Below are 13021 nucleotides of genomic sequence, written 5' to 3'. Positions count from 1 at the left end.
AAATTAATTAAATTATAATTTAACTAGCGACCCGCCCCGGCTTCGCACGGGTGCAATGCTGATACTAAATACACTACAGAAAAACTGTGAACGTTGTATATAAAAACATAGCGGCCCGGCCGGCCGGTACCGCCGCAAATGCTACGTCCCGCAATTTTTAAATCTGTAATATCTTCGAAAATATTCACTTAAATCATACGGTGTAAAGGGCCATATAGATCTATATTAAATGAACAATGTATTCAAGGTATTCAATTGGTTAAGGATTAATGCTGTATTGGTGAAAATCGCTTCGAAAATTAGCTATTATTTGTCGTAAAAAGTAAATGACAAAAAAATGTTATTGTGGGTTATCCATAAGAGATAGACATATACCATCGCGGACTTTTCTGTAGACCTTTTCAATGTGTATACTACTTAGTACATTATTTTGATAAAACTCATAGGGTTCAGCCTGCGTTTGCAATATAAGCGGAAAAATGTAATTTTTTACGACATCACATTAGAAACCTCAAAAATAACAGTACTTCTCCACTATTTAATGGATGTTATTATACATATAAACCTTCCTCTTGAATCACTCTATCTATTAAAAAAAACCGCATCAAAATCCGTTGCGTAGTTTCAAAGATTTAAGCGTACAAAGGGACATAGGGACAGGGGAAGCGACTTTGTTTTATACTATGTAGTGATTTATTAAATTATTATTTTAATTATTAATTTTTTTCTCATCCAGTCCTTAATCCATCGTTTCTTTCTTGATTGCTTTTTTTTAGATAGTAAAATTAATGCAATACTCAATGCAACGATTTTTTCTTTCTATTCATTATGTTAAACGTGCGCACGTAATCTAGCTGCGGAACGACTGACCTAGGGACTCTTGACATGTTTCCGAAGAAACATCTTACGTTACTAACTCACGCACTCTAGAACTTTTTATTCAATGAACTACTTCTATTCTTTTCTTTTTTTTTTAATTTAATTTAAATGAATTTAATGAATTAAAATAATATTTTTATGTAATACTTGAATATGAATTTAAATATTAACCACATATTCTATGCCGCTCTGTTATAAATTATTTTATATTTTTAATCGTTTTTTTCGTCCCGCAGGACAGGCTTCGCCTAGTGCGGGAACCAATGAATCTCATCCTGTGATCTCATCATTAGTTATATTAATATCAAAATTATTAAATTAATGAATATTGTGAAATTGAGAAAATTGTGAAACTAGCTACTTCAGGACCAAGTTCTCAACTTATTACAACTACTATGCGTGCCAAATAAGAATAGGACTGTCAAGACGCCATATTGTTCAGTAATACGCGCTAACTTCATTACCAAAGCGTATGGTGTGCAAAAAAATCAATAAAGAAATTATATTCAGTTTAAATATTTAATGTACTACGCTTTGTTGGTATTTCTAATATATTTCACGCCAAATTTATTATGAATGAGTAGGATTTGAAAATAAAAGCACGTAAGTATATAAAAAAACATATATATTATTTCAGTTTTTATCAATCGGATAATATTTCCTCTACACCACTTAACACAGCGTCATCGTCATCGTATTCTGAATCTTCATTGCTGTCGCTGTCACTGCTATCTCCGCATTAACTATGAAAATGTTAACTTTTTATGAATACTGTTTCCACACCAAAATTTTAGTGCAAAATTTTTTTACATATTATAAATCAGAATAAAATAGGCTTACCAATAAAAAAACTACTAACTACACTAATTTACAAGTTTATATATAAGAAACAAAAGATATATAGGTACAAAGCCAAACTCAATTGAATATTAATTTAAAAATTTTCAAATCAAATTTCAAAAAATACACGTCCGGCTCGTTCGAAGATTCCCGCGCTTTTTCAAAGAAAAAATAAACTTATTTTAAAACAATAATTATAATTTTTTTAAACATTTTTTGCTCTATAACTGTTTAGGAAAAGGACGCAACACAAAATTAAAAAAGTTTATAGTCTAAGAGCTGTGTGCATGTTCACGTCATGTGTTGAACATTAGAAAATTTAGACATGAGGATTGTCCGATTGCTTTTACCAAGCCTAAGATAAACCAGTCCTTCCGCGAAGAGATTGTGTATCAGGATTTGACTATAATATATTATATGTAGAGAATTCGCATTTTTAAGTTATAAAAATAAAATACCCAAAAGAATATGTAGACAGAGAGGGTTGCAAATAAAACAGTGTAATAGTGTTTTACAATAATTTAATATTCCAATAACTAAATATCATATCATTAAGATACTATAAAATATAATTCCTTATTACTCAAAATCATTGAGAATTTTCTTGTCTAGCTGAATTTACTAATAATACTACTCTTATTATTAATACTACTCTTATTTTCACTTGCTGTTACAGAATGCTTTATCTTCACATGTCTCCTTTTAGCTTCATTTGTGAAAAATTTCACATGACAGTATGGACACTGAAATATTTTCCCATCCATATGAAGCTCTTGATGTTTCAACAATCTACCTCTATCTTTTACAAATACAAAACAGATGTTACAGCATAACTGCCCACTTTTATGCCTGTTCTCATGGCTATTCATTGATTTTGATTTGTAAGTTTTGTATGGACACAATTTGCAAGTATATCTCCCATCTTCAGAATGTTGTCTTAGCCTGTGATTTCTTAGTTCACCATTAGTATAACATGACAGGGCGCAAACTTCGCACGTAAAATCTTTGCGGCCACCATGCCTACTCATGTGGCGATTAAGACCACGCTTCCGGAGAGAAATCTTGCATACAGGACATTGTATTATTGGGTCTTCGTGAACACGGGCTATGTGCAGCTTGAACTGATACTTGTCTCGAAATATTTTCTCACATTTGTTGCACTTTTCCTGTCCTTGTGTCGAAATATTATGCTTGTTATCCTGGTGGAACAATAATGACGACATTTTCTTAAAACTACGGGGACAATATGAGCATGTGTAGTGTTGCTCATTAGTATGGTTGCGGACATGTGCTACCATATCGCACGATTTCTTTGTTGTATGTGAACATGCCTTACATGTAAATACTCTAGCTTTGCCAACACCTTCTATGTGCATCCATTTCTCATCAATTCTATGGCAAATTTTCTTTAACTTATGCCTGTTCAATGATTTAAATGTTTTAAAATTCTTTTTACAGTTTGGACAAATCAGTTTACTTGGCAAGTGCACTTTTTTCCAATGTACTGCCATTTTACATTTGCTTTTAAATACTTCTCCACAGTCGTCACATTCAAATCTAGTCAATTCACATTTCTTCTTAGCCTGATGCAAGTGCAAGGTTTCTGCTGCTTTAGAAACATTACCCTTATTGCAAGTTAAAACCTCACCCTCATTAGATGATGGAAATTCAGTAATACATTCATAAGTATCATATTCTAAGACATTAGAATTAAGCAAGGGTTTTACATCTATCATTGGTTCATTGTTACTATTATAATTTTCCGACAATTCATTGTCATTACTTTCTTCTTTGAAAATGCATACTGTATTATCATTTTTTGTTAGGCCGTAATCTTCTCTTAATTTATTATCAGATTGTATACATTTCTCTCTAAAATTAACTGCAGTCTCAAATTCGTCATAACATTTCAAACACATAGAGAAAGGGAATCCATCGTTCTCTTTTATTTCAATATTTGTTATGGAATTTATATATTTAAATACTCTTAGACCTTTAAAAGTATCTGTAAGTGATACTTTATACTTTTCTTCTAAAGATTCTAAGCAGATACGGCAGATATTATCCATAGTAGGTACAATATTGTATAGTAAATTATTGTAGTATACTTCTCAAATTAGTTTGTATTCTGAGACTTATGATGAATGAGTTCAATTCATATATATGTAATGCATAATGTGAAGAGTTATAGTTTAATTTCGTTCATTAAAAAATGTTCCAGATGTATCCAGTTGCAATCTTGCGAATAAGAGACATTTTATAAATTAACACAATGATAATAAATAGCAAAGTATCACAAAATATGTATTTAATTGTTATATGCTGTAGGTAAACTTAGCACAAACTATTATCTACAATCTCCCCCTTTAATAATTTACTCTTTGTCTACAATTTACAAATTTGTAAATTGTATTAGGTAAATACTAAATACCTATCAACTTACAATGATAAAATAAAGAAATACAATAGTGTCAATACTGTCAATGTCAAATCATAAACAAATGAATGTCAAACTGGCATATAAATATCAGTGTTACTATTTTTTATTAATATAGCAAAAATAAACTTATTTTAAAACAATTATAATTTTTTGCTATAAAACTGTTTTGAAAAAGCTTATATCATTAAGTAATGGATGGAGTACGCTGGCAAATGTTCTTACTAAACTTTCTGCTGATTTTGGTGCGGGGAGGGTAACTCACACTATGAAACACAATCACACATTCACAAAAATAATTTGTGTCACGAAAGTCGTAAAAATGTACGACCTTTTATGCGACGAGTTTTTAAATTCAACTCTATTACTAACTTCATAAAGATTAAATTTGTATTTCATTCCAAGATAGTCTCGTGGGGAGTACGGTTCAATATCGCGTTTTAAATTCAACTTTATCTCTTAGCTCATAAAGATTAAATTTGTATATTTTCTTTCCATGATAGTCTGGTGGGGTCGCATCAATGATCGAGTAAACATGACTCGATTATTTGTCTTGATCATATCGCTAAACGATACATCGACGATTATTAGAAATTGCATTTAAATAGATATTTGCGTAAAAAAAATAAAAAAAATACTTAAAAAAAAATGTGAGCCGTCATGGGACGCCTGGCAGATGTGAAACATCGTTCGGTTTACAAGTGAGCCTATAGATGTGTATAGCGTGGCGACCCGTCGCCATGGCAAGCGTCGCCACGTCAACAATTCGGTTTACAAGTGAGCCTATAGATGTTTCACATCAAAATGAAAGGTTAATCCATCTTTTTAAATATTTGATGTGTTTGACTTGTTTCTGCAAGACTGGACAGTACAAAACGGCATTTTTAGCGGAGCACTCGCAGACGTCCTTTCGATGTTTTACGAATACGCAGAGTGTTTGTAATCGATTACGCAAGTAGTTTTTATGAAAGCATAAGATTTTTCGATTCGAATAATCTTATACCTCGCCAAAAGGGGAAGCGCCTGTGAGTGTTTCAGTGTTATCCATTACTTAATGATCTAAGTGAAAAAGGACGCAACACAAAATTAAAAAAAAATGTAGTTTAAGAGCTGTGTGCATGTTCACGTCATGTGTTGAACATTGGAAAATTTGAACATGAGGATTGCCTGATTGCTTTTACGAAGCCTAAGATAAACCAGCCCTTCCGCGAAGAGATTTGACTTGGATTTGACGGATTTGACTATAATCTATTATATGTAGAGAATTCGCATTTTTTAAGTTATAAAAATAAAATATCAAAAAAAAATAAGTAGACAGAGGATTAGATTGCAAACAGCCTATAGGTCCGTGGTCACAGCGTTATTTTTATTTCATCAAAAACTGACAACACAGTAAACGTCAGTTGACTTCGTTTTACCGTAGTAGCTTACCTACAGCTACGCTTACGTACCTAGTATTTGTATTCTCTTTGGCTCTCGGATCAATTAACTTTGAATATTAGAATTTAGAAATACAGTAATGTCAATTTAAAACGAATTAATGTCATCTAAAATAAGTTATTTTTCAAAGCAAAATTATGAAAAACTCAAGAAATTACAATTTTCTAATGTTCGACACAATATTTTATAAAAAAAACTAGCTTACCGCCCGCGGCTTCGCCCGCTTTATCTAAAACCTAATAAATTATATACTAAAACCTTCCTCTTGAATCATTCTATCTATTAAAAAAAACCGCATCAAAATCCGTTGCGTAGTTTTAAAGATTTAAGCATACAAAGGGACAGAGAAAGCGACTTTGTTTTATAATATGTAGTGATGCACCCAGCTCTTGGACTGTATTTTTATAATTTTATGTTTCGTCCTTTTCCAAAACAGTTTAAAACAAAAAAATGTTTTAAAAAAGTTGTTTTGCTACTAGCTTCCGCCCGCGACTCCGTCCGCGCGGATGTCGGTCTTCGCGTGGATTGTTTATTTCTCCATTTTGAGTAACTCTGACAATGACATCTTATAAATATCTATTGGACCCAATACGGCTAGGCCTATAATAATACGCAACGCGTGTTCGCGGTTCTACAGAACAACGTCTATGGATAAAACTGAAAAATTAAGATTAATTTTTTTCTACGTATTTTTCCAGGATAAAAAGTATCCTATTTTACGCCCAGGATAATAAGGTATAATTATACCAAGTTTCATCGAAATCGAACTGTTAGTTTTCACATGATGTCTTCACATACAGACAGACAGACAGACAAAAATTTTTTTAATCACATATTTGGGTTTGGTATCGATCCATTAACACCCCCTGCTATTTATTTTTTCAATATTTTCAATGTACAGAATTGACCCTTCTACAGATTTATTATGTACCTATAGATCGTAGACAGAGAAACTAAAGTAACAAGTCGCGTTCGCGTTAAAACAAGGAAAATATTAGCGTAATATCTAGTTTTATCATTCAATCCATACTAATATTATAAATGCGAAAGTAACTCTGTCTGTCTGTCTGTTACTCAATCACGACTTAACTACTGAACCAATTTGCATGAAAATTGGTATAGTGATATTTTGATACCCGAGAAAGGACATAGGATAGGTTTTATCCCGGAAATCCCACGGGAACGGGAACTATGCGGGTTTTTCTTTGAATGCGCGGGCGATGCCGCGGGTGGAAAGCTAGTAACCTATAAACATCAACAAGTAAGTGTTGCCAGTGTCGGGAGAAATAATACCCCGATCATCATTAAAAAAAATTGATGACAATATGGCGAAACTCGAAAGTAAATGAATACGAAATCCCATAATAATCCAGTGTTTCGGGAAGACTTTTGCATCGAAAACATATTTTAATTTATTATTTCTCAAAGTAATTATGATTGACATAAAATTACATTTATAATTTTATAGAACTGAACTACCTGCGAGTATTAATTATTAACCTATGTTTATCGATTGGTTTCCAGATGATCCAGACCTACGTAATAAATGGATCGAAGCAACTGGGAGAAAAGATGAAGATTCCCACAAAATATTGTAAAATTAATAATATGAACAAGCCAATGAAAAAGTAAAAATTGTGTACACGAAATTAACATTGTTCGCAATCAATAATCAATCTATTAATTGTACTTTTTTGTATCTACTACATTGATAATAAAGACAAAAGAAAAATCTAATACACTGGTTTTATTTAATTGATCCTAAAAATATTTACCCTTTCCCTGTAACATCCAAAACATCCGGGAGCTCTGATACTGTGGCAACCTTAGAGTATAGATATCTATAGAGCGCGAACAACCAAGTGGGAACAGTAGGCACAGGTGGGAACAACACGACGTTCCCGCCGCGCGCGCTCGTAGTCGTGGTTGAGTGCTGACGAAGTGCGTTGCTCTGGATTTTTATTCATATCTAGGAATAAACATGGTGAAATGTGCAGTTATATCTTGCAAAAACGATACTAGAAAATACACAAAATTGAAATCCAGTATCACATTTCATCAGTAAGTCGATTGTTATACTTATTTTTATGAAAATAAATCTAGCATCGCGGGGGTGAAGGGGAGGTGGGAGGCGGACACGCGCAGGCTCGCTCGCGCGCCTCACTGCCGCCACGTGATCTTAGTGATGTAACCTGACCAACGCTGTACTCGATATAAAGTTTACTAGAAGAATTATATTTTAACAAATTATTTATTTATTTCTTTAAAATTGAAACTCTTCTAAAAATGTATTATAAATAAACTTGTGGTGTGTTTTATATGATAGACTTTCTAATATTATGAATGCAAATTGCAAATGTATTATAGTGTAAATGTAAAGTATGTAATGCACCGCTAAATTGATTTTGAACATTTTATAGTAGAATGGATAAAATTAAATAAAAAAAATGTTTATATGATTTATTATATTATCATTGTAAATTACTAATTATTTCTTATTTTTATTTAACATTTTTAAAACATTATTATTATTGTTTCATTTATTATTAAAGAAATAGCACCAAACCCGAATTTTTATTTTATTAACTTTAATATCGAACTTGTTTTTCTGATATTCATAAACATATTTTTTTTAAGTACTTAAAATTAATACAAGAAATATTCAAATGGGATAAACACTTTATTCTCTTGGCAAACAAATTTAAAATGACATATTATTATTTATACTTTATTCATACATTTCTCCTTAAATAACATATTGAACATAAAATTTACAAAAGATACATATTTATTTACATTTAACTTATCGATAGCTCGGCACGCAATTGATACCTACCCATCCCTATTTGTCACACACACATCTATATATTATTTATAGCCAAGAAGCTTATATCTTATACACTGGAGATTTCGGTATGAACATTTGACGTGTAACAAGAAAATTGTTGTGTTCTATCACTTTCACACCTAACTTGGTATTGCCACTGTTAATACGAAGTTTTCCCAAGGCTACTATGTATGCTGTAATATTCTGTGCAAAAGGTTAGTTTTTGTACATGAGTTTGTTGATAAATTGCCAACAACGTCATTCAGAAGCATTGTTGGATGAGACAATTATTATTTATGCTAAATAAAATAAGTATCTGAACCAATTATTAAAAAGCGATATTCCCTGATTATGGTTAGTTACCATAATAAAATTGTAGCAACTCTCACTTTGACAATATGACATAAGTGTCAAAAAAATTGCGTCGCTTCGAATATTTAAGTTAATATTGTTGCGTATTTAATAAATATTTTCCGAATATTAATAATGTATTGCATTGTGAAAAATTGCAGAAGTTTTTGGACACCCAATTCTGGCCTATATTTTCACAGGCAAGTGTATATTTACGTTATTTACAATATTCCTCAATACTCATGCATTTACCTGTTTAGAATTATTTTAATGGCAAAAATCGTCAAATTTATCATCATTTTACTAAGCAATCATGTTAAATAAGTTCTTTTCCTAATACTTTCATCATTTTTCAACAAGTTTTCAACAAACAAATTTAACAAGTAAGGTAACCATGATGATGGGTTTTTACGGATAGCGACGATAATATATTGCTAAAGAATATTATGATGAACATTTAGAACACCATTTTAAAAAATTTTATACTAGTAATGAAACAACACACGACATCGATATTGCACTCACATATTGTGGTTTATTCTTTTTTACATTGAAATTTATACTTTTTAACCTAATATTTTTTTGTTTTACGTATTTCAGCTTTCCAAAAATGAAATAAAAAGAAATAAATGGCTGTCCATAGTGCCTATCAAGGGTAAAATTTATCAACATGCCAGAATATGCAGTTTGCATTTTAAGCCTGAGGATTACGGTCCAGAAAAAAAATACCTTTTGAAAAGTGCTATACCTTTTTATTTACCACATTCTTACTGCGTCTCAACTGATAAAGTAATTTTAATTATATTATAATTAACCACCATGAAACCATTAGTAACCGTAAGTACAGCTCCTGAAAGACATACGAATTTCTGAGAACTGTAATATCGTTACCACACATCAACACTAGTGATGCAACTCTCCCTTTGGAATATTGAAAAGTTTTAGACTGAAGCTTGAGTAACCCAAAACGATGTTTTAATGTATTGTCATTTTAATTAAAAATTCGTAGTATGAGATCAAAAGTTATCAAGCGTTATTTAAAACTATCATTCTCTACCAATTAAAATGGTATGTACCTATAAAGATGATAATTATTCATGTAAGTTGACCAGTAATATTATAATATAAATACTGTTAAAAATATATGTCGTTTTATTTATAGACCATGATTTTTAGTTTTTTTTTCGAAAAATCCTGAATATAAAAACCAGTGTGGTCACCCACAGAAAGAGACAAAAAACAACACTGACGTCATTCAAGGTTATATTTTCTTGTGACAAGTTAATGGTCATAGTGCAATCTCCAGTGTATTAGATATAAGCTTCTTGTTTATAGCTCATCTGCCTACGATGTGCACAAAGCAATTTGTGCAATACACTCGCTTATACTACTGTAATATATACTCTAAGGTGGCAACATTCAACTTATACATTGACAAACTAGGTATGTATTTTTGTCTCAGTTGCGGTTACAGATTACCTTTGTCTATAGTTTCTCTGTCTACGGTATAGACACACACACAGGTATCTAACATGTCAGTTTGACATTCATTTGTTTACGATCGTAGAGGGAGAATGAACTAGGTACTCCTTCTACGTTTACGATCATATATTTTTAATGATAGGTTGCTGTAATTTCTGTAATTATAATTGGTTTACCTTATTTAAATACATTTAAGTTATACTTTGCTAGCAATTATTATGGTGTTAATCCATAAAATGTCTTTTACTGGTATGATAGAAATTTAACTAATCCTTCTTCTACTTCTCAGAATAAAAAACTAATTTGAGCCGTATTAAAATAATTTACTAAAAAATATTGTACTATGGATAATATCTGCCGTATCTGCTTAGATTCTTTAGAAGGAAAGTATAAAGTATCACTTACAGATACTTTTAAAGGTCTAAGAGTATTTAAATATATAAATTCCATAACAAATATTGAAATAAAAGAGAACGATGGATTCCCTTTCTCTATGTGTTTTAAATGTTATGACGAATTTGAGACTGCAGTTAATTTTAGAGAGAAATGTATACAATCTGATAATAAATTAAGAGAAGATTACGGCCTACCAAAAAATGATAATACAGTATGCATTTTCAAAGCAGAAAGTAATGACAATGAATTGTCGGAAAATTATAATAGTAATGATGAACCAATGATAGATGTAAAACCCTTGCTTAATTCTAATGCCTTAGAATATGATACTTATGAGTGTATAACTGAACTTCAATCATCTAATGAGGACGAGGATTTAATTTGCAACAAGTGTAATGTTGTTTTTAAAACAGCAACCACCTTGCACAGGCATCAGGCTAAGAATAAATGTGAAGTGACTAGATTTGAATGTGACGACTGTGGAGAAGTATTTAAAAGCAAATTTAAAATGGCAGTACATTGGAAAAAAGTGCACTTGCCAAGTAAACTGATTTGCCCAAACTGTAAACAGAATTTTAAAACATTTAGATCATTTAACATACATAAGTCAAAGAAAATATGCCATAGAATTGATGAGAAATGGATGCACATAGAAGGTGTTGGTAAAACTAGAGTATTTACATGTAAGGCATGTTCATATACAACAAAGAAATCGGGCAATATAATAGTACACGTCCGCATTCACACTAACGAGCGACCCTACACATGCTCAATTTGTCCCAAACGTTTCAAGCAAATAGCGGCATTAGTATTCCACCAGGACTACAAGCATAAAAAGTCTACACTACCACAGGAAAAGTGCAAAATATGCGGTAAAATATGTCAAGGCGTGAAGCGGCTCAAGCAACACATAGCCCGTGTTCACAATGAGCCAAAAACACAGTGTACTATATGCAAGATGTCTCTCCGGAAGCGATGTCTTAAAACCCACATGGCGAGGCACGCCGACCACAAAGACTTTACGTGCGAAGTTTGCGCCCAGTCATTTTATACCCACAGTGAACTAATAACTCACAGGCTAAGAAAACATTCTGAGGATAAGAGATATACTTGCGACTTGTGTCCATACAAAACTAGCAAATCAACATTAATAAATAACCACGCGAACAGGCATAAAAGTGGGCAGTTATGCTGTAACATCTGTTTTGTATTTGTAAAAGATAAAGATAGATTGTTGAAACATCAAGAGCTTCATATGGATGGGAAAGTATTTCAGTGTCCATACTGTCACTTGAAATATTTCACAAATAAAGCTAAAAGGGAACATGTGAGGATGAAGCATTCTGAAACTTTGTTATACAGTAAGGGAGATATAGGTACAGCAAGTGAAAATAAGAGTAGTATTGAAGTTCAGATAGACAAAAAAATTCCAAATGAGTAATAAGTAGGTAATTATTTGTAGTACCTATATTATTGATATGATATTTTCTTATTGGAATATTAAATTATTGTAAAAAACTATTTCACTGTTTTATTTTCAATTCTCTCTTCTGTCTACTTATTCTTTTGGGTATTTTATTTTTGTAACATTAAAAACATGCGAGTTCTCTACATATATGTTATAGTCAAATCCCGATACACAATCTCTTCGCGGAAGGATTGGTTTGGCAAAAGCCATCAGGCAATCCTCATGTTCAACACAATATACCTACAATATCTTAAGTATGGATGTATGGATGTTTGTAACTCTTTCACGTAAAAACTACTGAACCGATTACAATGAAATTTAGCACACATATAGACGGTAACTTGGATTTACACATAGGATAAGTTTTATCCCGGAAATCCCACGGGAACGGGAACTATGCGGGTTTTCCTTTGAAAACGCGGGCGAAGCCGCGGGCGGAAATCTAGTTTTATATAAAAATGCACCCAGGTCTTGGACTATAATTTTTTAATTTTGTGTTGCGCCCTTCAGATTTTTAACAAGAAAAAATTGTAAAAACAATAATTTTACTAATTCAATAATTTACAAAAAATTTAGGAGTGAGTGGTTGGGATGAGCGGGGGTAATAATTATTATACCGCGTCTAGTGGAACTTCTCGTGGCGCGCATTCAAGGAGCGGTGCATCGATGAAAAATGCCGCAAAAATTTAAACAAAACACTAAGAAGTCTACTTAACTACTCATGGCTCAGGCCCCCAAAAATATATTTAAAAATATTATACTCTACTAAAATTATTTGCGACAAGCTTTCCATCTGAGACTTCGCCCGCGTAGTCAAAGGATTTCCGGTATATTAAGTAATATCCCATGTTATATCCCTTCTCAGGTCGCAAATTATATTTGTCCGAAATTTCATAATTAT

General features: G+C 31.9%; 2 protein-coding genes and 1 long non-coding RNA gene across 5 annotated transcripts in view; 1 reads left to right on the top strand and 2 right to left on the bottom strand.

Moving 5' to 3' along the window:
* The window catches only part of LOC149489406 (uncharacterized), a 220810-nt gene that overhangs the window by 120555 nt on the left and 87234 nt on the right, over positions 1-13021 (bottom strand). The gene's annotated exons all lie outside the window — the stretch shown is intronic.
* On the bottom strand, positions 2284-4136 carry LOC149489413 (uncharacterized). Its single transcript, XM_089713026.1, is given in 2 exon segments — positions 2284-2340; positions 2343-4136. Coding segments are annotated over 2 exon segments (1488 nt in total). The 5' UTR covers positions 3789-4136; the 3' UTR covers positions 2284-2298.
* On the top strand, positions 10328-12173 carry LOC149489412 (zinc finger Y-chromosomal protein-like). Of its 3 annotated transcripts, none has more exons than XM_089713003.1 (2): positions 10328-10413; positions 10546-12173. In XM_089713003.1, the coding sequence occupies exon 2, from the start codon at positions 10600-10602 to the stop codon at positions 12091-12093; it is 1494 nt and encodes a 497-aa protein (XP_089569129.1). In that variant the 5' UTR covers positions 10328-10413; positions 10546-10599; the 3' UTR covers positions 12094-12173. The 3 variants fall into 3 exon arrangements, with proteins under 3 accessions (XP_089569129.1, XP_089569136.1, XP_089569143.1); XM_089713010.1 differs by having other exon boundaries at positions 10333-10357; XM_089713017.1 differs by having other exon boundaries at positions 10343-10398.

Source organism: Colias philodice, chromosome 3 (genome assembly GCF_061535455.1).
Source record: "Colias philodice isolate Cphi_HAF_F1 chromosome 3, ilColPhil1 Martin Lab GWU primary, whole genome shotgun sequence".
In the NCBI taxonomy this organism is placed as follows: Eukaryota; Metazoa; Arthropoda; class Insecta; order Lepidoptera; family Pieridae; genus Colias; species Colias philodice.
Note: the sequence above shows the minus strand (reverse complement) of the source record. Positions and strands in the feature narration are given on the sequence as shown.